Here is a 27974-nt window from a genome sequence, read left to right on the forward strand (position 1 = left end):
TGACCAGCTAGGGCTTTTAGTGCTGGTCGATGAGACACGACCCCCCTGTGAAGGTCATTCTGTCTCGCCTCTCCACAAAAACTCCAAATCACTGTTATGCCAGCCACTGCATTGTTTATCGCCACAATGATAACACAGACTGACTAATTTTCATCTCATGCTTCTGCGCTATAGCCTACTGTAATTAAAAACAATTCTGCCTGAGAGAAAAATGTATTTTCTTTTATTGGGTAGCATGTGTCTGTGTCACCAGATGTTGCTATAAGGATGCTTTTGTTGTGATGTTGGGGGATAAAAGTAGATGACTGCTTCCTTGTGGCACAGGAAATGCTGCAAGATTGGCAGATTTGAGCGCAGGCGGGCAGATGGTTGATGTCACACAGGCAAATAGGTTGACAGACAGATGGATAAACAGACATAATAGATAATAGATGCATATATGCAGAGCAGTCTCCAATGTGTACGGGGCAGCCAAGCTCAAAATAAAAAGCAACATTTTACAAATATGATTACAGAATAATTTAAAACAACTTTAAATTGATACGGATGGATATCTGAAGCAACTTACAAATGTTTCCTGTTTGGGAATGCACAGACTAAAGACAAACTGAAGCTTGGCAGACAGGCAGTCAGACAGAGAGTGATGGGGCAGATGTTAAAAGCTTTGAAAGCTTTATTGATTTTAGAGTTCTGGCCCTGTAAGTAGTTGCTTTACATGCATACACATGCATTATGCATGCTTTGTATTGACAGTCAACACTAGAAATCTGAGGAAACATGATTTTCCATGGCGTTGATAGTAAGACAGTGTCAGTTTAGCATTCAGCGCACACACATTCGTGTGTGTGTCAGCAAACTGGACTGTGAAAAAACCTCTTCCTGTCTGGATAGTTCTGACAGGAGGTCAGAGGTGATAGGTCACAGAAAGAGACCTGGATAATAACGCACACACACAACATGAACACAAGCAGCTGGTCTGTTACCATGGCAGCGTGTTATACTCCTACTCGCCAGCAGGAATGCTATTACACAGGCAGCTGAGATCTGTGGCTTCTCCTCTCCTCTCCTCTCCTACAGTGTAATTGTTGTGTAGGGTATCAGTAAAATAATTACTGGGTACACTATACTAGTCCAAATATGCAGGTACAATACAGATAGACAAAAAGTTAGTGAATAAAGGAGTTCAAATGTTATAGTATCATTTATTTTAAAATTACAATATCCTAACAAAATACTGGATCAGGAAATGACATGGTTAAATTTATGGACTTATTGATAAATTAGCACTGTGTTATTGTTAGTGGGGAGGCTAAACCAGGAACAAGGGTGTTCCTCGATAGCTATGAAGTAGTTGTGTGTATGCTTTAAAATGAAGATAACAGGGTAACAGTATCACACTGTAACAGTAAGGCAGCTGAATGCATATACAGGTCAGCCAAACATTCTATTGAAATGTATTGAACAGCATACAGAATAAAGAATAGTAGCGCTAAATATTTAGCACTCAAAAACTCACGTCAATTTCAGTTGTCAGTTTTTAGCAACTTTTTTTTATGAAAAGCACGCGTGAGTAATTCCAGTGGAGCTAACGGCTGTGATCTTTTGGCAACGGGATGATACATCCGGGACAAGAAAGCAGACTCTTGTTCACCCTTTTCATTACAATTATTTGAGTGAGCAGGCGTAATTGCTAATGACCAGTGAGTGTACCCTGACAAGAAGAATTAAATACTAATGTATTACAGTGTAAGTATGGGGTAGGCTATGTAAAATGAAACGATCCCCCTTTCATTGCAACCCCCTGTTCTCCCTGTGCTTCTTCCCCTAACTAGTTTAAGGGCTGTAATCTAAACCGGAAATTATTTAAGAGGATGACTTTTCCTTCTCTCCGTCTCTCTCCCAATTTCTTTCTGTTACTCTGTGTCACTCTCCCCCTCCTCTCTGCTCCTCACCAGGAAGACCTCCTTGTGATCCACGCAGAAGGAGGTCTCCTTTCACCCACAATGTTGTCACTGTCTGTCTCTCTCTCCTCATGCTCATCTGATCTCAGCACAGTGAGTGTGTGTGTGTGTGTGTGCTTGCGTATTCATGCTGCTCCACTACTTCCTCTCTCTTTCTATTTTTGTTCTTTTCCAGAATACCCGTTCCCCCCCTAAATATCTGTCACCCCTCCTACCTCCTCCTCTACCATCTCTCTCTCTCTCTCCCTCCCCCCCCTCTCCCAGCCCACAATAAAAACCCCACACCATTGGTTGCTATGGGATCTGGTTGCCATGCAGCAGCAAGGTTTTCACATGGTCCTTGCGTGTATGCGCGTCTACCGTAGCGTGACGGAGTTTGGATGCCATGTTTATTGAGAAGAAGAGAGAGGTGTTGAGTTAGGAAGCGAGGTTTAAAAAGTAGCTGCTGCTGCCACGTTGGCCTCAAACACCTGACCCATATACAAACGTATACACACTCTCTCTCTCTCTCTCTCTCACACACACACACACACACACACACACACACACACACACACACACACACACACACACACACACACACACACACACACACACACACACACACCCTAGAGGAACGACAGCTATTGATCATGTAATATAGTGCCAAGCTTAATCCGTTGACATACATCCACCCTGTGTGTGTGTGTGTGTGTGTGTCTAAAGCCACTTGGCGACACACACTAACATTCCTCCATCATCTTACAGTTGTTCGTTGAGGCTTTGTCTGTAACTACAGGCTTTGCGTTGATCTGGAGAGAACAATAAGTCGGGGGAAAATAGAGAAAAATAAAAATGATGGAGAATCATTGAGGAGACGAGAGACAGATGAGGCGAGAGGGAGAAAGAGGAAAAAGAGAGTGGTATTGACCAGAGGCAGAAATCGATGAGCAGCCTGTCAGGATAAGGCAGTGGATTTGGGTGTCACGCCTCACTATTGGTCAGCCCGTCCATCCGTGAAGTTTTTACAGAGCATGGCTGGATGCAAAAGAGGGTTTTGGTGGATTATTTGGCAGAGCTGACTGGCTAATCAGTATGTATCAAGCGTTGTTATGAGCAGATGATTGGATGGCTTGTGTTGGTTTAGCAGAAGTCACTGAGGTGATTAGATAACATCATGATGAGCTGGAGTGGCTGAAACGTCCTAACAAAGCATGTAAAGGAGACCCACTCAGATTTACACTCCTGTGCAGAACACATTCAACCAACTTTTGAAGCTGACAACTCTTCTCTGAGTACGTCTTAGTAGGTGCGCTGTTTACTAATATGTTAGATGAAAGATGCCGTATTTGATATTTTTGTTATAAAATGGATTTTTATGACTACCTGTAATGTGAATAGTTGCACTCCCAGAGGAATCCACAGCGCTCCTCAGCTATAGGAGGGTGCGGTTTGTTTTAGCTATTTCAGTTAAATGTTTTGGTTTTATGTTAACTTTACTGTTTGGAGCTAGCTGGTGAACATAGAGCTAAAGAGCCAGATCCCGCTTGAGTTGGTAGAGACCAAAAACAGCTAAACGGAGAGTTATTATTGGACTTCTGTCAGGTGGCCAAAACTACAACTCCAGATGCTAATATTGCTCAGTGTCTGCTGGATGTGTAAATAAGCAATTATTTGCCAACATCTTTGCTACAAAAACTTTCTGAGGTGATAATATGACAATATTGTATTTGTATTTGTAAGTGCAGTCTCTTGTGAAAGTACACTATGAGAGGTTTTTGTTTGTTTGAAATGTGGTTTTTGCATCAGTTTAAACTGTTTTATTTGATACTGGCAAATTAGAGACCGGTCATTAGATGTCTTGTGGACACACACACACACACACACACACACTCACACACTCACAAATTATTTATTTTGGCGTCATTACAGTTTCCAGCCAGGGTTCAATAAGTACAGTAGGTTATTGCCTGTTACTGCATGTAAGTCTGTGCTGGAGGCCCTTGTAGCCACTGGAGCTTTGGAAGAATGCTTATTTGCATAGAATTAGATTATTGAGTATTTGTAACCCCACAGATCATTAATTGTGGTTGTGTGTTTGTAGATGTGTTTTATCAGGAGCCTAATTTACATTCAGACTGTGTTGGTTAAAATAACAGGCTGTTATGGAGTCACTGAGGCATGGTGGTTGTAAAACCGCAGAGTCTCAGATTTAACATGTTCGCATTCACAAACGTATTATACACACATGTGCACACAACTGCACACACAGACAGCATGATTGGGTTTCTCTGTTTCGACTCTAACTGGTGGAAAACTCACTTGAAACACGTGCCAGAGGGATTTATTGTGAGCAGGAAGTGTGTCTGTTACCACCTGGTTGGTGAGATCATCGTGTTTCATAAATACACAGTAGCTATAATAGGCTTAGGTTAGTGTCTGCCCAGTAGACAGATACACACTCAGACAGATGAATATGCATGCACAAGCAGATGCCTGTATACACATAGTCGCACACACAAACACGGTCACAGGACAATCACAGCTACAGATAGTACAGCACTACAGAGATAATAATTACTCTACCTTCCTCTGAGTAGTTAACATTTATGGTCCTTTTTTCTTCTTCTGTGGCTTTGTCTTCTCCTCTCTTTACTTATTTTTAGATACCTTTCTTTCTCACCCTCCTCCTCTTTCTGTCTGTGCGTCTCACTCCCGGAGGAGTGCAAAAGAAAAGAGGAGGAGGACAAGTTGATCATGATCAAGAATTAAGACCGATAGAGTGGAAATGAAGTGGAGCTCAAAATGAGGAGTTCTTACCTTTACTACCAACTTGGTATCACCTTTGACTTGAAATATCAGAAGGTGTCTCATACTGTAACACAAGTGTGATCAATCTACTGTAAATACTAAAAGTATTTTTTGTAGTCCAATAAATGCCAATGCAGAAATTTTGATTTGATTTGCACTCACAAAATGACTGCCTGAAATTACATCCAGACATCAGATGTATAAAACAAAAGACTCAAAACATTAATACCACGGTAACATTTGCATGGGGTTTCATCTGTTTTTGTAAATGTCACAGTTGCACTTGCTGTGTACCTTTCAACACTAGAAAATCACATAACGGTCCAAAAGATAATGGGGTGAGTGTGTGACAGTATCATGACAGGAAGTCATGTTTGAGAGTCTCCTTTTAGCCTCTTGTGGTCAAACTTTCTTACTTGTTTCCCATCTATCCTTGAGATTTTCATCAAAACCTGAACTGCACAGTTTGGTGTTGTTTGCATCTCATGTTATTTAATGTCTGTAAAACTGTAGCAGTCTTCAGTGTCGCTTGTGAATGTGTTTGGGATTAGATCTGATTGTTTAAATCTATGTATTAGCTGCATAGGATTAAGTACATATTCATTTGTGGTGCATATTTGTTTGAATGGCTGTTTGTAATTAGGACAAATCTACTGCTATGAACACTAAGACAAGTTTCCCCACGGGGACATTTAAGTACATCACAATCAGAACAATGTAAGGCCTGTCACCTTTTCATTGCATCTCTGTCAACAGACAATTGGCAATAAGCATAAGACTTAGATGGTGCTGAATGTAGCCATTTAGCTACAAATACCCAGAGTGCTGTCTGTGACAGACACGTGAACAAAGCTAGCGCACAACAAGGACGTTTTGATCCCGCTCAGTCTCATCCATTGTTGATCTCTGGCTCTGGGTGTTTCAGGGTAAACAGCTTAGAGGATGAACTGGCATCTAGGAAGGCTAGGAATCTGTGAGCAGAGAGCGATAGCATTAACATTACACAGTTATAGTATCTCCTGGCTCAGCCTCAATTCTAGCCACCCACTTCTAGCCCTCCTCTAGCCTAAAGCACTGGTTCGTTGCAGAATACACCTGGTCTGACATCAGAAGTTGTCTCAAATGGTGTTTAAGGTGCATTCCCACTTCTATGTCGTTGTGTAACCTTGTGGTTTGTTGCTTTTTGGTGCAAGGTGTGAAGAAGGTGTGATTTTAGCCCGACTAAGTCCTTCATTTGTTCCTAAACCCGCTTAACCCAAAACCCAACTGCCAACCATCTCTCCAAGTTCAGGATTGTGGTCTTAAAGCTCCATGTAAAGCCCTCATAGAGATTCAAAGTCAATTTATACTTTATATACACAGCTGGTTAAGCCCTTAAGCTCACCTCTAGAAACAGCTTTTGTTCAAGCTCAATTACCAGTCTTCCACCTGCTTCACTTTGGTTAAGATTAAGGGCAGATCAGGGTCTCACTCAAATGTTAATAATGTCATATAATGATGACTTTTTAGTATTAAATCAAGGCCACAATATTTCATTTACCATAACAAAGTGCTGCGAATCCCTATACATAACCGCCTTGCTTGATGATGTTGCATTGTCTTGCAGTGAGAGTTGTGTTGCTTTTCGCCGGACTATCCTGCCTCGGCCCCCCTCCTGTAAGAATGCAGCTTAACTTTATTTGAACTCTTATCCTAGCATCTGCTACTTTGCCCCTCTACACTATGAAAACATATTTTTTTTTATCAGGGGTTTCATTCACCATTATATGCAAGTGGCTGTGCATTGCATTCCTGTAATGGTACAAGAGGCAGTGTGATACACTGGCTGCTCCGCATCTGATGTACAGTAGAAGAGTTCATCTAGTACAGTATGTAAATCTGGGCTTTGCAGCATGACCCACAAACCTCTTGAAACTCCCAACCCTTGTGAACAAACTTTTAAATTAGACTAACTGTAGCTCTAAGATGAATAACAATTCACCAGCTGCACGGTCAATTCTTCATGTATTCAGAAACCGTTCAGATGAAGTAGGTTTCTTCAGCTTTGCCAGAAAATTGTTTCCCAGCCTTGACATTTGGAACAGAAAGCAATGGATACCCAAAACATGGAACGCTCTCACAACCAGGTGGTCATAAGGGTGTAGTCGTAAGGTTTCATCAGCTTGAAAAGGAAGTAAAGCATGACGTAATCATCTGTTGGGACCGCTGCCTGCTATATTTCTGTGGCCTGCCTTTAAAGCATCCATTACTGGGAAGCAGCACTCTTCCTCATATCCAGTAAACGCCCCTGTGGAAACATACTACCAGGCAGAGTTCCAGTCTTCACGTTAAACACATCCTCCAGCCCTGGCCCTATTCCCCAGTTCCAGTTCCAGCTCCAGCCCCAGTTCTTGCCCTCTCCCCCAGTGCACTCTTGACCAGTGCGCCCATAGCAGATGGAGCAAAGAAAACTGTGTCACCACCAGCCATGACTCTCTTAATCACCCCTCCCCTTTTCTCTTTCTCTCCGTTTCTCCCTCTCTTTCTATCCTCCCACTCCCTTCTTCCCTCACTCCCAGGATTTGGAGCATCAAACATTGATTTGTCCTTATTTTTAGAGCAGCTGTGAGCATACATGCGTGCGTGTACAGTTTGCGCGTATTTGTATGCCAGACGCTCATCCAGGCTGGGTCGTGGGCAGTTTGATTGTGTCTGGGTACATCACTGCGCGTGTCTCTGCAAATGTGTCAGGGCTCCTTTTTCCAAGTTAATCCCTTAAGAAGAGGTGTGGTTCTTTCTCACTCTGCGCTCCCTCTCCTCTCTGTCCCTCACTCTGAGCGCAATATCATCACATGCTCTCTCGCTCCTCTCCTCCTCTCATCTTTTTCTTGTGCTGTTGTTATTGCTGTGGTGGCCGCTAGTCTGAGGGAGTTCTTTCTCACCGCTTGTCATCTCTGCATTTCCTCTCATCTGCTGTGCGAGATGAGTTCCTGTGGCGACATGGGGGAGGCCATCGAACTCAGGTGAGTCAGATGCAGAGTAGGGGGTGTGATCTGTGCGTTTGTGTGTGTTTGTTTAGGAACTGGCGGCTGACATGCCACATACGTATGCATATTCACTTTATGTGTATCGATGCATGCATTTATCAGTTTTCCTGCATTTCTGTATGTGATTGTGCACCTGAGAGTATTTTGTTTTCAAACTGGGTCGACTGTTATCGTTGTAATCAGTACCTTGGGCGGTTTTTCTCAGCCTCGCATCTTTTTTCTGTCCATCAAGTTGACCCTGTTTCAACAAGGCAGAAATCTGTGAGCTCTAGAGGTCAACAGGAGATCTGGAGTTTTTGTGATAGTGATAGCTGAGGGTTAATGTTGTTGTTGTTGTTGTCGTCGTTGTTGTTCAGTTATTAGCTGTGGTGGTATTTTCAGTCACTGCCAAACTGATAATAGGTCTAGTTCAGTCTGTATCCACAGGGCTCATAGCAGCTAATAGCCTTAGCAGATGCATTAGCCCCCATGCCCATATGGAAGAGATTAAACCTGCTAAATTGATACAAACGCCCAACATTTTTTTCATGCTCTGCGTTTGTGCCTAAGCTACACTGTTTTTGTTTGCACGCATAGATATGAGTATGTTCATATGCGTGTGCGTGTACACCTGTCATACACACTTATTTGTGTTTCCAAGCCTTGTCATGCTGAAGGGAGGGACTGGTTTGCTTAAATTCCCTCCCGAATTCAACACTTCCTCTCTTTTTCTTCCTCCCTTTTCTCTCTCAGCCCTCATGATTACATAATTGAGAAGGACAGCTCTCATGTGTTTTGTAAAAAAAAAGAAAGAGAACAAGGCAAAGAGTGAGAACACTGCGGACGACAGAGACCTATGTGACGAGTGAAATGAGGACAACTGAAGAACAGCAAGACGGAGACTCAACAGGAGGGAAGGGTTGAAAAATGGGATGAGGGAAGAGAGTGCGTAAGAGGAAAAAGTCAAAGAAAAGCTGATTTATTATGGAGAAAATATGAATTTCCTTCCATTTTCAGCAGAGGATGCAAGAGGTAAAAATAGACTGAAGATTGTGTTACTTGGTTTCTATCATCACCTGGCCTTGTAGAATAGCAAGTACATCGCAGGTTTGTGGTAACAGTAGAGAAACCTTTCAAAATGGGAAGAGAAAGAGTTTGAAAGATGTTGGAAACATGAGATAACAGGCATAATGGAGCTGAAGAGATGAGGAAGGACTACACTTGCAAAATATGAATGCAGCAGTTTTCAATAAACACAGAACCTCTTAAAAATGAAACAGACCAAGGTTAAATTCTGCTTTGTTTGACTGTGAGAGTTCATCATTTATGAATGCAGGCCTGAAAGCCACACCGGATCACTTGGGATTCTTCTCTGGCCCAAGAGTCTGACGCAAAATCTGCACAATACAAGCTCAAGGGTGGGGTTGACAAGACATTGAAAAATGACAGCAGCAACAATAGTTTCTTCGGCTTGGGAACTTTTGAGTGAAGTCGCATTGTGTCTCATGTCATGTAAAGGTTTTGGTTTTTGAGTTGAATATCACTTATTCTAGTGAAGTTTATAGTGTTCCACATGTGTTTTGATTATGTTTTCTGTCACTCAGTGGCAAACATGGAGCTTTGGAGCAGCGTTGTGATTTTGTCCTGCCTGGTATAAACTCAGGTTATTCCATAGTGTCCCTATAGTGTTTGTGAGTCTCATCTCTGACCCAAGAGACGAAAGTGTGCCACGCACTTTGCTGTAATATCAGGGATGTACAGATGATAAGCTGGCCTGTGGCACGGTACTACACTGATAGGAGGGAATACAAAGTGGTAACACAATATGATACTGGAGCATATTGACTAGACTGCTCCACTTCACGCCTGGCTGCACTGTGTTTAGAATAGCCTACACACGCGCACACAAACGCGCGCGCACACACACACACTTCACATCAGTTACAGACACACGCTGGCATGGAGGCCATGAACATGCTTTGACATAGATGCAGACACATGCCATACACATATGAATTCATATACAGGCACACACACAATCACAAACACGCATAAAGCTAGAGTGGTCAGCACCCTCTTTGCCTGCTGTTCCAAGGGCAAAGAGGGATTTGGATATTGTTATGTTAATCTGCCTCTCTTTTGTGTCTTGGAGCCCATTCAGACACACAGGCACCAACACACACAGGTATGAGGACATTCTAACATGCACAGATGTTTGACGCAATGATGTGTATGCAGAAGGACAAGAATACCTTTTCTTACTAAGAAAGAGCGTGGAAGAAAGTTGCCCTGCAGAAACGCAAGCAACACACACCCTGCAGTGACAGAGCACTGTGATAAGCCTGGAGGTAGAGGATAACAGGTGTGGGAGCTGTGTGTGCATGTGACTCTTGGTGTTTAGGTGACATTTGTATACAGGTGTGTGTGTGTGTGTGTGTGTGTGTGTGTGTGTGTGTGAGTGCACCAGCACACATGCGTTTCCTAGGCTTCACACTCTGTATCTGCAAAGCTAGCGCAATTTTGTTTCCCAGCTAAATCCTATTTGCAGAAAAGACGGGGAAGCAGATAATTTTAATTGCAGGATGTTTTCTCAGACTCCCAGCTCTGCCAGACTGCCTTCCTCTGTCCCCTTTCTTGATTTGTGGCTTGAACAAGAGAAGCAGGAAGAGCGAGAACATTATGTGTGTACTGTATGAACTGTATGTAAATGTGGACCATTAGGAGATCGTGCTTGTGTATTCGCTAATGTCTTTAAGCTAGACGTGAGTGCCACTATTTATAGTCACGATGACTAGACTCTCAGCTCTGGAAAGCCATGCTGATTCCTGGATCTATCTGTCTTCATAGTGTTGGCATCTCATTTAATTTAAGTACTTTCCTTAGAGTTGACCTGTCTTTAACTGTTTAAGTCTAAGGGGTCAATATTAATCCTTTTATGTCTCTCTCTCTCTCTCTCTCTCTCTCTCTCTCTCTCTCTCTCTCTCTCTCTCTCTCTCTCTCTCTCTCTCTCTCTCTCTCTCTCTCTCTCTCTGTTTACTTTATATTTTAATTTAATGAATGAACATGGGTTTCATGGTTGCGTTCAGACCGACATGAGGCCTGCGTGAAAGAACACATCCTCTCATTCACAGCAAAAAAACTCATCTTTTGCGCCGATGCAATGTCACGTCATCAGGCATAATGTTGCAGTGGCCGATCAAATACAAATACAAGTGCACATTCGTGATGGGTTACTTTGTAGTGTTTCCCCTGATTATTATTTGAGGAGATTGAATTAATTTGCCCAGAGGACACAGCTACATTTCTAAAAAGAAGTCAGATGGGACAAAAACACATGCATTGAGATGATCATTACCTGTTACTGGTAAACAACCCCTGATGTTAGCCAAACTTAACAGCCATCACAAATTACTCAAAACTAAAATACCTTGACCTACTGTACTTGCCACAGGTGTGTGTGCACACATTTTGCTTTGAAATTAGAGAATAAAGGCAAATTTTCATCTCCAAATAAAGTCTTCTAGATCATTTGGCTAAACTGTTAGCATGTTGTAAACCTGTCTGATCCTCTGGCCGATGTTTCTTGGTCCGATTTAGTGATGTGACTGTGTTGCCAGATCTCAGCAATTGCTTTGGTGAGTACAATGTTTTCATAACTGATAGAGAGAAATCTTATTGACAAAGCTACAAAAGTTATGTGTTGATGTCTCCTTATTGTTGTTTTAAGGCTAAAACACACAAAGAAAAGGTTTTCTGAAGAAATTTCACACGCAACACAGTCAAATTGCAGTAATGAGCTGCACTATCTATCATCCTCTGATTCTTTCCATGCACATGCAACATAAAAGGTCTCCATCTGTGACTGTGAGTCACTTGTTGCCGGCACGTTTTGATTTAAGAACAAAGTGGCAGTGATGGAGCTCATCCTTGATCAGCAGGTTGAGTCACCTCATCATGATGACAATGTCTCTCTCATGCTCCATTCATCTGTTTGCAGTGATAATTCACTAAATTCCCACACTGCATTCCAGCCTGAGTCACAGAGAGGCATTCAATCTCATTATGCAAGATGACCACCAGCCTGCACACAGACACACACTGCCTATAATTATATTAGGACAGTCTGTCTTTTCACCCTGCCCAGAAACCACCCTGAAACATTATCTTGCATTAGAGGGTCAGAAGAAGGACAGGACATGTTTATGTGTGTCTACCAGTCAATATTAAGCTAACTGGCATCTGTATGTAACCATGCAGACACTGTGACACACCACACACATTGTGACACGCGCACAAACACACACACACACACACACACACGCCAACACAAACACACACACTCATCTTCCGTTTAATTAATTTACCTTCTAATGTTTCTTGAATGCATGATTAGAAACTGTAGCTCATGACACTGCAGCGACAAACACAACACAATCAATATGACCAACTTGGGGGTGGGACAAAGTAAATGGCAGGAAAAGAAACCACTAACCATGAGTGTCAGTCACCTGGATAAATTACCAATCTGTTATTTGAGAATTGTGAAGAGTAATATATAATATAAAAGTAATATTTTCTGCTTGAGTCACAGATGCATTTCTTCCAAGCTCTTAGTGCCCTTGCTTCAGTGACAAATTTCACGCTTGCAGACTTCTTGCTGAGTCAAATGTACCAAATAATGACTTTGCAGTACCATTTCGTCACATAAATATCTAAATAAATTAAGTTTCCTAGCACTGGTGGATATTCAATTATTTGCTGACAATAAAGTTAGACACTAAGTGTATCTCTCTATTGTAAACATCATTTGCTTTCTTTTTGGTAAATTTAGAAAATATGAACTCAACACACAGAACAGGAAACACACTGGGGAATTTAACTGCAAGCAAACCAAATTTAATTTATTTTACAGTGTGGAAAAATCATTCAAGGACATACTGCTGTGTATGTTATATGCTGTTATGAACAGTATTGACCAGAACTACAGTATGTGCACTGCATAAAAACTACTATGGATCGTGGATTGGTCTTGAATTTCAATGAAAGAGAGATATATGAACCTGCTGACCCCCTTTTTTATAGAGGGGACCAGATTTATGGTGTAACATGAGTGTGTGTGTGTGTGTGTGTGTGTGTGTGTGTGTGTGTGTGAAGGAGAGGGAGAGAGAAGAGAATGACGGAGACAATAGTCACAGTGGGTGCCAGGCTGATGCTTCAACACATGGCTCTGCTTCAGCTGTCACTGTACATCAATCGGTATGCTCTCACATGCACTCCTAATGACACAAAGGACCATTACTGATAATAATAATAATACAGCTGTGTAAGTATGCTTCATAAGCCACCTACACACTGTGCTGTATACAGCTCTCGACTGATCTATGTGCTGTTGCTAAAGAGGCCTTGCTTCTATATAGGATTTGCCCACTGTAGCTGCTGCACCCAAGGGTGTTTCATAAGGGCTCAGATGAGGCAGCACAAGTACAGACTGTACATTGCTGTTTTTATCTTGTCTTTTGACTCTTGTCTGTTTTCTCTGTTTCCGTGGAAGTGGTGTATTAATGTAGTGATGGAATGATTTGTGGGATTGTGGTGTTTTCCAGTAGTGATACTGACGCAGAAAATTTCAGCTCACCGCCTTCTTGTTCTGTAACCAGTCTGACTTGTTGTCTGGCTGTCTGATGATCAGCAGCAGAATTACAGACCACAGTTTAATCATTTGTTGTTTGATGTGATCTTTGCTGGGCAGAAGTATTTGTATTTATGTGGACTGAAATGAGTTTCAGGATTTTGACCAATTGGATGCTGGGGATTATTCTTATTTGCTTACTAAAAGTCAGATAACAACATTGATTTAAACTTAATCTTTGTATGTTCAATACAGGATGCTTTTATCCTAACTAGCAACTCCCACAATGGGGAAACAGCCAGCTTGCAAGAGAAAAATCCACCCTACTACAACTCCCAAACTTTCTAATGAACAACAATATATCTTCTTAACTTGTTATAAATGTTGTTATTCAAGCCATCAACTTTACATTGAGGCCTTCCACTGCACCTAGTCAATAAATAGTTAGCTGAATGATAGTTAGCCAACTGCTCTTTAAAACAAAGTGTTTGATTTTTGATGTATATTCATTATTCTGTCCTTTCTGCCAATAAGAAAACAAAGGTGTTGGTCTTATTCCACACTGAACTGTGCATGTGTGTTATATGAAAATGCACATATGTAGCGCTGGTTGTTGTGCTGTGGTCTGTCAGTCAAATGCAAATCTTATCATCATTTATTTCCAGGAAGGAACACCGCCCTTACAGGAGCACATGTCTCTCTCTGCCTCTGTGTGTCCCTCTCTAACACCCATACACACTCTCATACACACTCCAACACAGCCCTATAAACCACTGTAATGAATAAGGCCATCTTGTCCTGGGTCAAGCTTCAGTCTAAGCACAAGTGCCCTGGTTTATCTCTGATACTCCTTTATTTTTTTAATCACACAGACCACCTGTCACTTGCTGTGTGTGTGTGTGTGTGTGTGTGTGTGTGTGTGTGTGAGAGAGAGAGAGAGAGAGAGAGGAAAAGAGTTGTGGATGATAGTAGAGTCAGTGTCCCTATCCGGGTCACTCAGTGTCAGATGAAGTCTGCAGGGCCTAGAAACTAGGTCAGTTTTCTGTGTGTGTGTCAGCATGATGTGCCTGTGTGTGTTTTTGATTTAATTCTATTAACTAGATAACTGTGTATTGTCTCACATCAGCCCAGTGATGAGTCACCACTGAGGTGATATTTAAAGCTGGTTGTAAAATGGATGGAGAAGAAACTGTTACCATTGACACATGACCGTGTAGCTAATGAGTTTAATAAATGATTTATTTATGCTTTATACATCACACCAGTTATATGATGTTAATGAGAACATTTTGAGGTTGCCTTACTTATTACTTACTTATTCATTTTTTGGCGGTTACATTTTGATACCTTTTATTGGGCAGTGACAGTGGAGATACAACTAAATTATGAAAGCTTTAGTTAATGATAAATTAACTTATGGTAAAGTATTTATTGCAACTTAAAAACCCTTTATAAAATCTGCGTTGTTAGACATTATCACATGTGATTTTTCTCTCTGGTTTCTGTCCAGCACTTTTATTGTTGTTGCTGGACTGTGGGCTGTGTTGAGGCATCTAACAAGAGGGTCTTACATGTTCAGGATTCATATTTGTGGTGGTGATGGGACATACAAAACCAAAAAAAAATGCTAAAGGTCAATGTCTGGGGAAAATACTGAAAAATTAAGAAATAATTAATTGGTTTTGCTTCTGAATGTTTTTATGTGTATCATATGGTTGTATCAAATGGTACAACAACTTTGCACAGTATGTAGCTTTAGTAATACTGACCTTTGATGCTGTTTCTTTCACTAGCTATTTAAATTTACATTAGATTACACCAGTTTCTCAGCTGCACAGCCAATAAGTCTCAACTTGAATTCAACTGAACAGATAGAAGTAAACAGAAGATAGGCATATTGTGTCCATTTAAAGTGGTCAGCTCAGTGATGACTAAGCCAAGACAATCCTTCCCCTCCTTGTCTGCCGGAGCTTTACAAATATATGGCTTACCATAATGTGAGGTGATTGTGACTCATTGTGTGTGTGTGTGTGTGTGTGTGTGTGTGTGTGTGTGTGTGTGGAAACATCACCTCTCCTTCTACATCTCCATCCTTGTATGAGGTGTGTTTCGTCTGATTGAGGTTGAGGAGACTTGTGAGGGAGAAGTGTGGCCCGTTTTGCCAAAATCTCTGAGCTGCTGTTGAACACAGAACATCTGGATCAGGGAGGAACACTGTGTGTGTGTGTGTGTGGGGGGGGTGCGTGCATGCGTACACGAGTCTGTGTGAAAGAGAGGGAGCATGCCAAAGATATCAATCAGACTCACATCTGGCAAGCACAAAACACAGCTGGACACACGTGAGTTCATGCAGTCTTAACATAGATTATGTGGAGGGAATGTAGAGGTGACATTCACGCACACTCAAGACTACAGAATGTCATTAATGTTAACTTCACTTTAAACACAAGCTAATAAACCGATATTAAAGAACAAACACACACCCACATTGTTAATGACATTTGCTCCAGCAGTTAAAATACCAACTTAACAAGCTGGAGCAAAATATTTGAAAAATTTCTCCCTGCATTTTATTAGTCTGTACGCGTAGGCGAACTTTTCTCGCTGAATTCATCCCTGTTAAACACATTTCCTCACACTCACATCGCCAGAGCTGCAGACATTTAGCTTCAGGCCCATTTTTGCTTCCGTTGTTTGCATCTTTCGGACAAGTACAGAGCAAAGAGGGGATCTGGAGTATAAACACCAACGAAGAAGAATGGGGAGGACAGGGGAAGGAAGCGGCGATGAAAGGGAGGTCAGCTCGGGTGAACAGACTTGAAAGTCTACGGCATAGCATCATATGATTGTAAGTCGCCTCTCCTGCCATCTCCTCTGCAACAATACATTCCAGATGGCTGCTAACTCTAACAGTGGATGAGGAACAGCTACAGTATGTGTTTGTTGGCACCAGGCCTCCTGTTTGTGTAGTCTGCACTGAAGTGCTTATACGTTTTGCGTGGGTTTATGACGAGAGCGGGACCACTGATTTATAGATTTATTTTGATGTTTTCCATCCTCGCCTGCCGGCCAACCCCCTCTCTCTGCCTCTTGTCTTTATTTTTTTCCTTGTGCAGATGGTTCTTGTTGTGCGGGGTGAGGTCACAGCTATGCAAGGCCTTTACATGTTGCATGCTGGGTAATGTCTCCACCCAAATGTGTCTCTCCATCAAAGAGTGTTTACTACCATATTTCTGTTCATTTCACACTGTGCTGCTCAGAAAGAGAAGGACTATCTCCTTGCTTTCATTTGTGTTTTCACTGCAGTCTGGCTTAGGCCTTTTTCTTGTGACCTTCCTCCATGATACATGGATTTATGTTGTCTGTCTGTCTGTGCAAATGAAAGAAGCATTTTCCACAGGTATCCTGCACAGTGATACCTGACTATATTTCTTTCTTCTTTAAAGGAATAGTATGGCCTTTTTGAGAATCAAACCATTTTGCCCTCTGCTAGAGTTGAGAAGATTGATACCATCTGTTGAGTAAATACGAAGCTACAGCCAGCAACAGGTTAGCTTAGCTTAGCTTAGCATTAAGAAACAGGGGAAACAGCTAGCCTTGCGCAGTACCTCTAAGCTCACTAATTAACTCATTATATCTAATTTTTTTGCTGCCCATGCCCTTGCCATTGCTAATCAACACATGAATCTGTTTACCCTCTTAAAGCCCAATTTTCCTTTTAAAGGTTACACTTTTTTTCCCTCATATTCCACCTTCTAGTCAGCTGGCTTGTTAAACTTTGTGTCAAACCACTTAAAGTCCCTTTTTATTTCCATTTAATAATGATGGATGTTGAACAAGATTATTGGGTGTGTCACAATACAAATTTTCTCACCTTTTTTGCTGTCCTCATTTCACTCCTGCACTTCTTTTCTTTTTGTATCCACTTGTTCCAACAATTCACTGAAGCTATACAATACAATACAATCACACCCATTTACAGCCACGCCATCACACCAGGTGGCCATGATCTGTAGATGCACAGAGCATCATGAAATACACTTTTCAACGGATTTGGGAATATTTGGATAGCTTGACATTGCCACAAGAGTTAAATATACTAGTTGCTAATGGACACACTGGTGTGTCTGGGAAAGTGAATTAGCATAACTGTATAAGTTTATATACATGATAGTAATTATGGAGGAACATTAGCACAAACACCAATTGTAAGATAAAGTCAGCGTAAATGCTTTTCATAAATGCACTAGGAACATGTGGGCTCTACAGTAAAGAATGTAGTCTTCAGGCTTTAAAGCCACAGTTTTATATGCTTTTACAATGACCAAATAAATACCTGTGAAATGTGTGGTGTTGGTGATGAATTCTGTAAATTTAATCTTACAGTGAACGCAATGCAAAGTTTGTCTTGACATTTCTTGAACAGCCAATTACAATACAATTCTTGATTTAATCTGAAACATTTAAGTGCTCGGCCTCTTAAAAGATAGGACAACGGAAAATGTGTCTTTTCTTGATTATATATTTTATTTGTCTCAATATTAATTTACAGATACAGGCACAGCAGGTCTGTGCTCTGAAGCAGGTAATTACATTTTGTTGAATAAAGGATCTCAGAATTGATGTAAATGTTTCATCTGAGTTTGTTGGCATAATGGGAAGGTTGTCTTTTAGCTGCTGCAGTATTTAGTCAGCATTAGGGGATGTTTCTGTCTTTTATTCTGCAATATCGCTGGTTTGTTGGTCTGTCTTGCTGTCTCCTTCTGTTCTCATCCTTCTGGTATTTGATTTGAAATGGATGACTGATGAATGGTCAACAGGATAATTTTGTGTGTTACAGCACTCATTTTCTCACCTCATTTCCTCATTCCTTCACTTCTTCCAGACATGTTTCACTTGTCCCAGTACCCTCAGTTCACATCATTTCATTTATGTGCCTTTCCCCTGTGGCTTGGCATCAGATGCCAGTCCTATTCGCTCCTCCTCCTCCTCCTCCTCCTCCTCTTCTCCCGCTCTCCCAAACCATATGAGGGCAGTTACAGGGCATCCTGTATTCCCTAACCATCACCTCCTTTCCCTCACCTTACTCCCCCCTCCACCTCCCTTGTGAGGTATTACGCACCAGATAGCTTTAACCCCTACACACACACACACACACACACGTTCACACCTGCTGCAGCAGTGATGGGCCAGCCAGGTGCCAGTCAGTTGGCGCTTTGCCCAGAAAATTACTGGCACAAGCCCTGACATGTGTGTCGAGCTGGGGGCTTGTGTGTGCTTTTGCGTGTCTGTCAGGATACATGCCTCACATGCCAGAAATGAGTAAAGCCACTCGAGCTGTTGCATTTGAATACTCACTGCATTACACACACATCTGAGTGTGTGTGTGTGTGTGTGTGTGTGTGTGTGTGTGTGTGTGTGTGTGAGGTGCATGAGTTTAATTACACATGCTTCCCGCACACCAGCCTTTGGCACCGTTTTACCAGCAACATATCAGTGATTATGAGAAGTGATGTGTCTGTGTGTGTGTATATATATATATATATTTGCGTGTAAAACCTGAACTGTGTGGCAGAGCAGAGAGAAGATTTCATCCCTTCAGTATACAGACCATATGGACACTACAAGTCTTCAGTATAGTGTTGGTGCGCTTTCACTCCCTGTTAAAGCCAGGATGCCGATTCATGGGGTGACCAAACGGTAAGAAAATTATACAAGTATTATTATTCAGATTAACCCAAGAGATGTGGAAGAATGAAGCCAGAGAGGGCCAAAGAGAAACATGTCTTATATCCCTCCACTGGAATAGAAGCTTACTGGTGTGTCTCTTGTCAGACCAGGAAATGCGTCAAAAGTAAAGAACATGTAGAGAGACAGAAAAGAGACTGCTTTGGATGGAGTGGACTCGGGAGGAAGAGGGATAGTAAAGTCCGTTAATTCAGTCTTATGCATACGATGAGAAATGTTTTTCTTGTACTCTACATCTGTTGAGGGGCGATGTGACAGTGGAGGAATGAAAACAGTAATTATAATTTTTAAGCAGGTCATGTTTTGATGGCGTCATGTTTCATTATGCTGGGAAATTAGCATCGCTAAACAGGCCAGCGGGATGAATGGTCTAATTAAGCAGCGCAGAGAGGATTGTGTGTGTTCAGAGAAGGATTGGAGTGCATGCACGTGTGTGGGGTGTGTGTGTGTGTGTGTGTGGTGATTAGTATTCGCTCAGCGTTCTTGATGTTTCTTGGAGAGATGAAAGCATGCCCCATGCTTTGTGTTCATTGACGTTAACGTTCTACCTGTGTGATTTGTACAGCCTGTTTCTGAATGGAGAATCAATGGAGCATCATGGCAGGAAGTGCGTGTGACGCTAATGTACTGGCTGCCTTGTTAGGGATGATTACTGCATAATGAGTTTGAGCAAATCAATAAAATCTATCACTCATAATCTTGTGTGAAACACAGCACTACAATTTCTGTACAAAGCTCTCAAGTAGCATTTCTGTTAAATACAGTAATTTAAGTTATTGAATGCTGTTTATATTGTTTGATTTTTGTGTGGGTTGAAGTCTCTTGGTTATGATGATTGTCACTTTTTTGTGTTTTTAAATCTCTTGAGCAAATTGAAGAGCTAACCTGTGGCCTTCTTGGCTGTGCTACACAACTAAACCAACGTCCCTTCCTGTGTCCACAGTACCAGGGAGAACGTGACCCCGGAGATGAACAAGCTTCGTCAGAGCCTGAGGAGGAAGAAGCCCACCTATGTGCCAGAAGCCAGCAGACCGCATCAGTGGCAAGCTGACGAAGAGGCCGTACGTAAGGGCAAATGTAACTTCCCTGTTCGGGTGAGTATCCAAAGCCGGTAAAATACTGCTCCATTTTTGACTAGTATAATCTCATATTAATTAGTTTGTAAACATATGTCTGAAATCACCATGATAAACACTCTAATTTTAAGATTTGCCTGTATAAAAATAGCAATAAAATGTCAAGTAGGACTGAACAAAACTGTTAAAATGTCACAAGGTCATGAATGTATGCTATGTTGACAAATTTTACGTGAGAAGTAACTTACTCTGCATACTCTATATAGCAACAGGAAAAATAAATCAGAGATACACAAAAGGGCGAATCAAAGTTTTCTGGTTTGAGCCCTAGACCGCAGTACATTTATCACAACCCGTATCAGTGCATCCTCAACAATAGCAGGTGCACTCGACCCTCATTTATTCAGGCTTCTATCCTTGAACATCAAAGAAGAAGCGCTTACCCTGAATCTGCTTCTGGACAAGGCCGTCTATAATGCTCTACTTACACTTCATATATATAGGTCTGTTACATAATAGCAATGCAGCATAACATGGTTGCAATTTATGTTTGGTGTAACATTCAAATACATGTTTTTAACGTTGTCTGGTTTGTGAAGGTGTGATGTAAGCAAACGATAAACAGTAGTAGTAGGAGTTTTACATGTATGTTAGTGTTTAGTTAATTTTTTCAGTCTTTCCAGGATTTTGTAGGTCTTTTTTGTGGTGGTTGTGGCCTAAAATGCCAGATTTTACGGCAGCTTTTCTAAAAAATATTGCGATGAAAGTTGTGATGTTCTTGGGCATGAAATTATGGGAGTGAGTGAAAACTGCAAATTTAGATGTGATTTTTTTATCTTTAGAATTATAGTTGAATCATTAAACAGTCCCTCCAGGATTTCATGGGCCTGACCTTAACCCTAACCAATAACCGAAATCCTGGAGAAACAGCTAGCCTGGCCTTGTCCAAAGATAAAAAACATTACAATAATCAGCTCTCTAATGCTCACTACTTAACAAATATATATTGTTTGTCTAATGTATCCAAAAAAGAAGCTGTGGTTTTACAGCTGTGGACAGAGCCAGGCTAGCTGCTTCCCCAGTTTCCAGTCTTTATGCTAGACTAAGCCACTTGGCTGTAGATTTATATTCAGTGTACAGATGTAAGAGAGGTATCAATCTTCTCGTCTAACTCTCAGCAGTCAACTAAGTTTAAAGAAAACATTTTATATTAATAGGACTTAAGAAAATTTCAGCCTTATAGAAACCATGTGGTAATTAAAGCACAGACGCTTAGTTCTCAGCTAAATGCCTCATTTAAGTGCAAATTAGAGGCGTTATTAATGGTGTAATTTACTGATAACCAGCTTCAATCTTCAGAGTGTGTACAGTGTGCCAGTCGCTGAGAGCTGAGGTGATTTGTTGGAGAGCTGGACTGACAAAGACAATAAGAGATGGAGGACAGGGAGGGAGGAAAGACATCGAGGTGGAGTTATAGATTAAGGTGAACACAGGAAATAACAGAGTGAGGGACGAGGGCACACAGAGGGGACGGAGAGACATTTTGAGATATGAACTGCGAGAGCGAGAGATATAGAACTAGATACGAGAAGAGCGAGAAAGGCTGCAGACTGAATGAAACCAGAAGCGAAAGAAAAATACAAGGCTAATGGAAAATGCTCCACAGAGTTGGCGATGAGATGGGCAGTGAAGTGGAGCTTGAGCTTTACAGCGAGAGACACATTAAAAAACCTCTCAGCCTCTTTATTGTAGCTTTTCTTCCCTCCATGTTCCCCAGTTCATCTTTTCTTTCTTTGCCGTCTCTCTGTTTTCACTCCAAATACGAGTCATACACTATTAATGCCTCTTCGAGAGCTGCCGAACTGTACCAGAGGAACAAAAAGTGTTCTTGGGCGCAATACTGAAAGAAAAGCTGACTATTACAAAACCAGAAAGTTTGGGAGAAATATGACCAGTTGGAAAGTTTAGCAAGTGAAACAAACAAAGACAAAACTTTTCTCTTTACTGTCTCATCCACAACCTTCACTTCCTCTGGATATGGAATGTAGCATAGGTGCACATCAATAGACGTCTGTCAGCTCTAGCTAGCTGACATAATTGTTCATATTCAAATGTGAAAGCTAGTAGCAGTGATAACTCAAACCCAGATTAAAAAGTTAGCTTTTGCAGGTAGTGAGAAATGACCTGTGTGTGCCCCAAGCCATCAACAAGCAGCTCCGTTTTTAGCTTTCACCAAGTCGCTCACTTCAAACTGATCAACAAAGCATTGATCATGGAGCCTGGTAAACATTTGCTGTATTGATTCAACAGTCAGAAACACGCAGTAACAGTGTGAGCTGTGTTAAAATAGCCACTTTTCCTCACGAAAATCACCTGATTAAGATCCAGGGCTCTGACCAGATAGCTACACGCTAATAGCTAACCATGCGCGGAAGTTGGGATATTGAACATTTTCCATCTGATACTTTTATGATTCGTGCAGTTCATGCCACAAAACCTGCACAGTGGCTGCCCACTGCTCCTAATTAGGATGGGCTAGATTAGAAAACAACTTCTCATTTTGATCTCTATATATGCTCATTAATCCCAGTTTGATTTCTACTCCCCCGTATTTGTGTGCATCTAATGATGACATCGGAAGACTGTCTATTTGTGTTCTTCGAGCTCAAAACAGGCAATTCTTTCTATCATAAAAAAACTCTCATTCTTAAACCTGCCACATATATCCACTTATTGTTTATAACAGGTATTTTAGTTCAGGGACCAAGCTCCCCTAAACTCAGAGCTCTCCTTAAACCTTGACTGAATTGAACTGACAAGAATAGAGCTAGAGGGAGCTTTAATTGTGTCCCTGTGGGCTCTCTGCACACCACAGAGCAGAACACTGGAGAGACAACAAAAGGGGATGTGAGGCTATAAATTATTACCATCCTCCTATCTCTCTCTGGTCCTTATTATCAGTAGTAACATGCGGCTGTAAATCCAGTATTTGTGCTTATTAGCTACTTGCCTGCCACTTATATACTGATAGGAACTAATGAGGCTTTGCTGGCTTTTGTCACTGTCTCTTTCTTTTGTTTCAACATACTTATATGTGATAGTTCAGATCCATGTCACTCTGTTTTTGACTTTGGCTGTTAATATTTCTTTTTTTTCTCTGCAGTACCTGGGGTTGGTCGAGGTGGAGGAGTCGAGAGGGATGCATGTATGCGAGGAGGCAGTGAAGAAGCTAAAAGTTGTAAGTATCCCACACACAGACACACAATTGCACACAGCTTCCTTGCTGCAGAACTGGAGGTTCATTTTGTTGTATGGAGGCAGTTAAAAATACTAACCCCAAGGCTCTGCAAACTTCACCGGAGCTCATTACAGACCCAGATGCGCAAAGCTCATGCACTAAAGTATCGACCAAAGGAGCGCACACGCACACGCACACGCACACACACACACACACACACACACACACACACACACACACACACACACACACACACACACACACACACACACACACACACACACACAAAAACGTTCAATACCGAACAGTTACTTCTCCTGTATTGTTATTTTTGCTTCTTTTTTTTTTTTACCACTTTCATCTCCCTCCCTGTTGAGTCGTATTCCACATCTGTCTGTCTGTTTGCTATCAGTCTTTCTATCTGGCTGATCCCACAACGCCCTAATAGAACAAAAAATGAGGTCTAGGCTAATGTAAACACATATAAACACACACACACACACACACACACACACACACACACAGAGTTAGCCTCCTCGGGGAAGCTGGATTCAGACAGGGAGCGTGTGAACAGAGTGACACAGGCTGGTCAGTGTCAGAAAGCCACACACACACACTGCAGTGAAGAAAACCGAAGTCTGTGTCACTTTCTTCAGTCTTCACATCTGTTAGAAGCTCTGCTTTTGATGTAACTGGAGTTAAACTTGACTTTCATATAAATAACAGGTTGCCCAACAAAATGGCAGAGCAGCACATTTTTATATTCAGTGTACACTAATCCTGATTCCCCAAGTAGGAATGTAACTTTATACAACAAAAGGCAGCACTTTGTCAGAAAATCTTAAAGAGTTACCTGAATCACAGCCAGTTTAATGCATATAGGAGAAATGTTTCATGCATCCACTCTTGTCTCCCCCTCCTCTCACCACCATTTCCTTTAATTTGTTTTTCTCTTTTGATACTCCCTGCTGGATCAACCCTATTTCTCCCCATCTTCCATCGATATCAGCATCTCTGCAGTTTCTCACGCTGAAAACTTTCTTCCAAAGTTATCTTCCCCACTCCACCACCTCATTTAGCTCCTTTCCCACTCTTTTCCTTCCCTCACTCTGTTTCTTCACCTCTATTCTCACACCCTCTGTCTTCCTCTTGATGGGATTATGCAAAAATTGAGGCTCCTTGTTGCTTTGCTGTGTGGTTCAAAGCCATTTCCTGCAGTGATCTGGCTTTCTGTTTCCCTTACTTAGACACAGAGACACACATATGCAGACTCATGTCCACATACACACCCACACATGCGCTTCTTCACTCACATGGAGTTGTTGCTTTTTTATCCAGTGTATTTTTAGCATGTCCCATGCTGAGTGTGTTATTAGCTCTGGCTGGTGCCCTCCTCTGGAGAAATAATTCTTTATGCCAGCTGGCACGGTTTTTACCTCTGCCCGCCTCTTAACCCACCACTACCTCATCTGCTGTAAGGATGTAATGATCGCTTTACATAACCATGAGTAGTAGTAAAAGCGGCTGTACATGCTACTACCTTTTTTTTAATCCCACCTTTGCAAGAATGAAGGACCACCTTGTGAATGTGCAAACGATTGAAACACATTTACCGTGCAACTTGTTAACTTGCCTCTTAAGATCTGAATTATTTACTTTACTTCTACAACTTTTTTGTCTTCCCAGAGTGGGAAAAAGACAGTCAAGGCCGTACTGTGGGTCTCAGCTGATGGACTCAGGGTGGTGGATGACAAAACTAAGGTAAGCAAACACAATTTTGTGTTGCCTCCGTTTCCTCATTCCATCCTCCCTCTATCTACTTCATCACTCACTTGGCAGCAAGGACATGTCCAATACACACCACACAGGTATTTTTTATATGCATTTATTCTTAACCTCTGATGACAACCAGGTAGCAAGAAGTTAGCAGGTCAAAAGATGTCTCCTCAAGCCCTCTGATGCTCTTGGCTTGCTGTCTCTCTAACACACGTCCATCTTCGCAGCATCTTTTTTCTTTTATATTCTCAATACAGTACAGATTCAGTACAGACACATTTTCCATCTTAGACCACCAACAAAAGTCTCTTTCTGTCCCAGTCTGATGACGCCACCTTAAAGCTGACAACAGAAGGATCCGTGCATCCACCTCTTGATGGGGTGTGTGTGTGTGTGTGTGTGTGTGTGTGTGTGTGTGTGTGTGTTTCAGAGCTATCATATGTGACTCATGGATTCTTGCTAAAGGTGCTTAGTGGGGGAGGGAAGATCGAGTAAACACACACACGCACGCACTTGAGGAGTGTCTGGTGGCTAGGGAGGCCTCCTACAGAGGGAGTGCAGCTCTCTGTGGTTCTATTGAAAGCCGAGGAGAATAAAGAGCAGCAGCAGAGAATAGAGGAGAGAGCGAGCCCAATGGAGCAGCCTCTTTCTCTTGCTTTCCTTTTTTCTTATGTTTAGAGGCCACCCACATGACCTCACCTCTCACTATCCCTCCGTCCCAGTCCTCTCTCCCTTCACTTTAATCTCCCTCCTACTTTCCTTGATCTCATCTAAACATTTAAGAGGATTAGGTCGGAGATATTTTATATTTTTCTTATTGTCACTAAATCCCAAAGCCAACATTGAATTGATGCTACTAAGCCAATGCCTTTAATTCCATTGACATCCAAAAACTATGAGTCATGGTGTTGCACTGTCTGACATGTTCCTTTATTATGATGAACACACACACTGTAGTTTCTTTTGAGTCAATCCCACACACACCATCCTGCTGCCATTAATACTCTCTAGAGCACCACATTTGTATTAATCTGCAGGTGAAAATAGTCCCACATCAAATGCACTATTTATTTCCTGTTTTCCTGTGAGCTATTTTGATAGATTTACAATTTCATTTAGAATGAATGGGATTGAGAGCGACAGACATGGTAGGCGAGTCATAAAGTAAGTCAAGTATATAATATCAATTTTAAGGTGAAAAAACATGCAGAACCAGCAGAAGGCAAGACTGAATTGAGTTTTCTGTGCTTGCACAACATTGTTGTGACTTCTGTCACACCTTCTTTTTATCCTTTGCCATTGTGTCAACATACCATTTTACATTCATCTCCAGCTTCTACAATGGTCAGGTGTATTTTAAACAAAAATGGAAAAGTATTATGAGAATTAACATGAATTCCTAGCCACTGGTATCACTGTACAACATAGCAAAGACTTCGAAATGGATTAATGTTGGGTGGGTTAAAATTGTTTTTTAAAAGTCAATTAATGTTGCCATGTTTTTGCCGTCAAAACATTGTTGCATCCGTACAGAATGTGCACTTTAAAATGAATGCCTTTGGCCTTTCTGTGAAAACAGCAGAAGCCAAATTAATTTAACATCAGTACATACAAGGAAGTTTAACGTCTATTATACTGTAGAAATTTCATCACTGTTTTACAGCCTCCTCCTTCATACTTTCTTTCAGTGCCTCTTCATCAGATCAACCCCCACCTATGAATCAGCAAGCACGCCTCATAACGCCCACACAACCATTATTCAAACGCTTTCCCACAATCATTGAATGTACTGTATATAAGTGTGTGTCTGTGAGTGTGTGTGTGCATGAGAGACACAGCTCTGCATGACCTTCATAATAGTGAGAAACAGTCAAGTAATTTTTTGTGCTCAAGGCAGAAAGACTAGATGAGACACTGAGTCACAAGCTGCTGTGTGGTATTCTTCCTTTCAGGGATGTCGGGATGTGACGTGAGTCACCTTTTCCCACAAACGCACACACTTTCTTCTTGCACTTTTCATCAAAATACACCTCAGAATCATGAGTATCTACACCAATACATGCAGTGTTATGTATTTTCAGTAACACAGGGCAACTGTGCCAGTGATGAAGACATATACTCACATTGCTCGCTGCTCAGCCTTTCACCTCAGTACCAGCATCCCCCTTCATTCACTAATAATTGGCCCACAATGAAAGGACTGTTATTCTTCCACCTCTTTCTCCTTCTTTTCTTCTCCTCATCCTCCTTCTGCCTCTCTCCTCATCCTCCCCTCACTTTGTTTACAGCAACACTGGAGAGGAAGGAAGTGTGTGAAACCTCTTTCCCTTTCTTCTCCCTCTCGCCTCTTGTTTTCCTTCTCTTTCTGTTTTTGGTGAGTCAAAGAGGTGAGCCGGGGGCCCCTTAATGTACACAGAGAGAGAGAAGGGCCCCTTTGAGTTTCCTCAATGGTGACTATAGACACAGAGACAGGCTGAATAGCCCTTTTATAGAATGAAGGGCAAGTGGTGGAAACATCTCAGAGATGAAAAGAGGGTTCAGTGTCATTAGTCTGTAGTCACTGTCTATTCTGTCATTGGTGGGTGTGTAAATAGGTTGGAGTCAGAGGGGTTTCATAGGGTTAACTGAGGTTGAAGGAAATGTGTAAAGTATCGAACCAGTCTACAAGCTGGTGTGCTCAGTACTGAAACCTGTCTGTCAACAGTTAAGCTGCTGTTAGAAAGACTAAACCATGTGAGATGTGATTTCATA

The 27974-nt window shown here is 41.7% G+C and overlaps 1 protein-coding gene across 3 annotated transcripts in view; it reads left to right on the forward strand.

Moving 5' to 3' along the window:
* The window catches only part of numbl (NUMB like endocytic adaptor protein), a 56156-nt gene that overhangs the window by 18931 nt on the left and 9251 nt on the right, over positions 1–27974 (forward strand). For 2 of the 3 annotated variants that reach the window (XM_038692954.1, XM_038692955.1), the window contains exons 1-4: positions 7606–7753; positions 20077–20227; positions 23373–23447; positions 25134–25208. In XM_038692954.1, coding sequence (XP_038548882.1) covers positions 7713–7753; positions 20077–20227; positions 23373–23447; positions 25134–25208 — 342 coding nt within the window. In that variant the 5' untranslated portion in view covers positions 7606–7712. Of the gene's footprint in view, positions 1–7605; positions 7754–20076; positions 20228–23372; positions 23448–25133; positions 25209–27974 lie in introns of those variants that run through there. The other variant, XM_038692956.1, reaches the window with a different exon arrangement.

Source organism: Micropterus salmoides, unplaced genomic scaffold (genome assembly GCF_014851395.1).
Source record: "Micropterus salmoides isolate LMB-PRFRI ecotype aquatic unplaced genomic scaffold, ASM1485139v1 Ms_hic_scaffold_3, whole genome shotgun sequence".
NCBI classification, from domain to species: domain Eukaryota; kingdom Metazoa; phylum Chordata; class Actinopteri; order Centrarchiformes; family Centrarchidae; genus Micropterus; species Micropterus salmoides.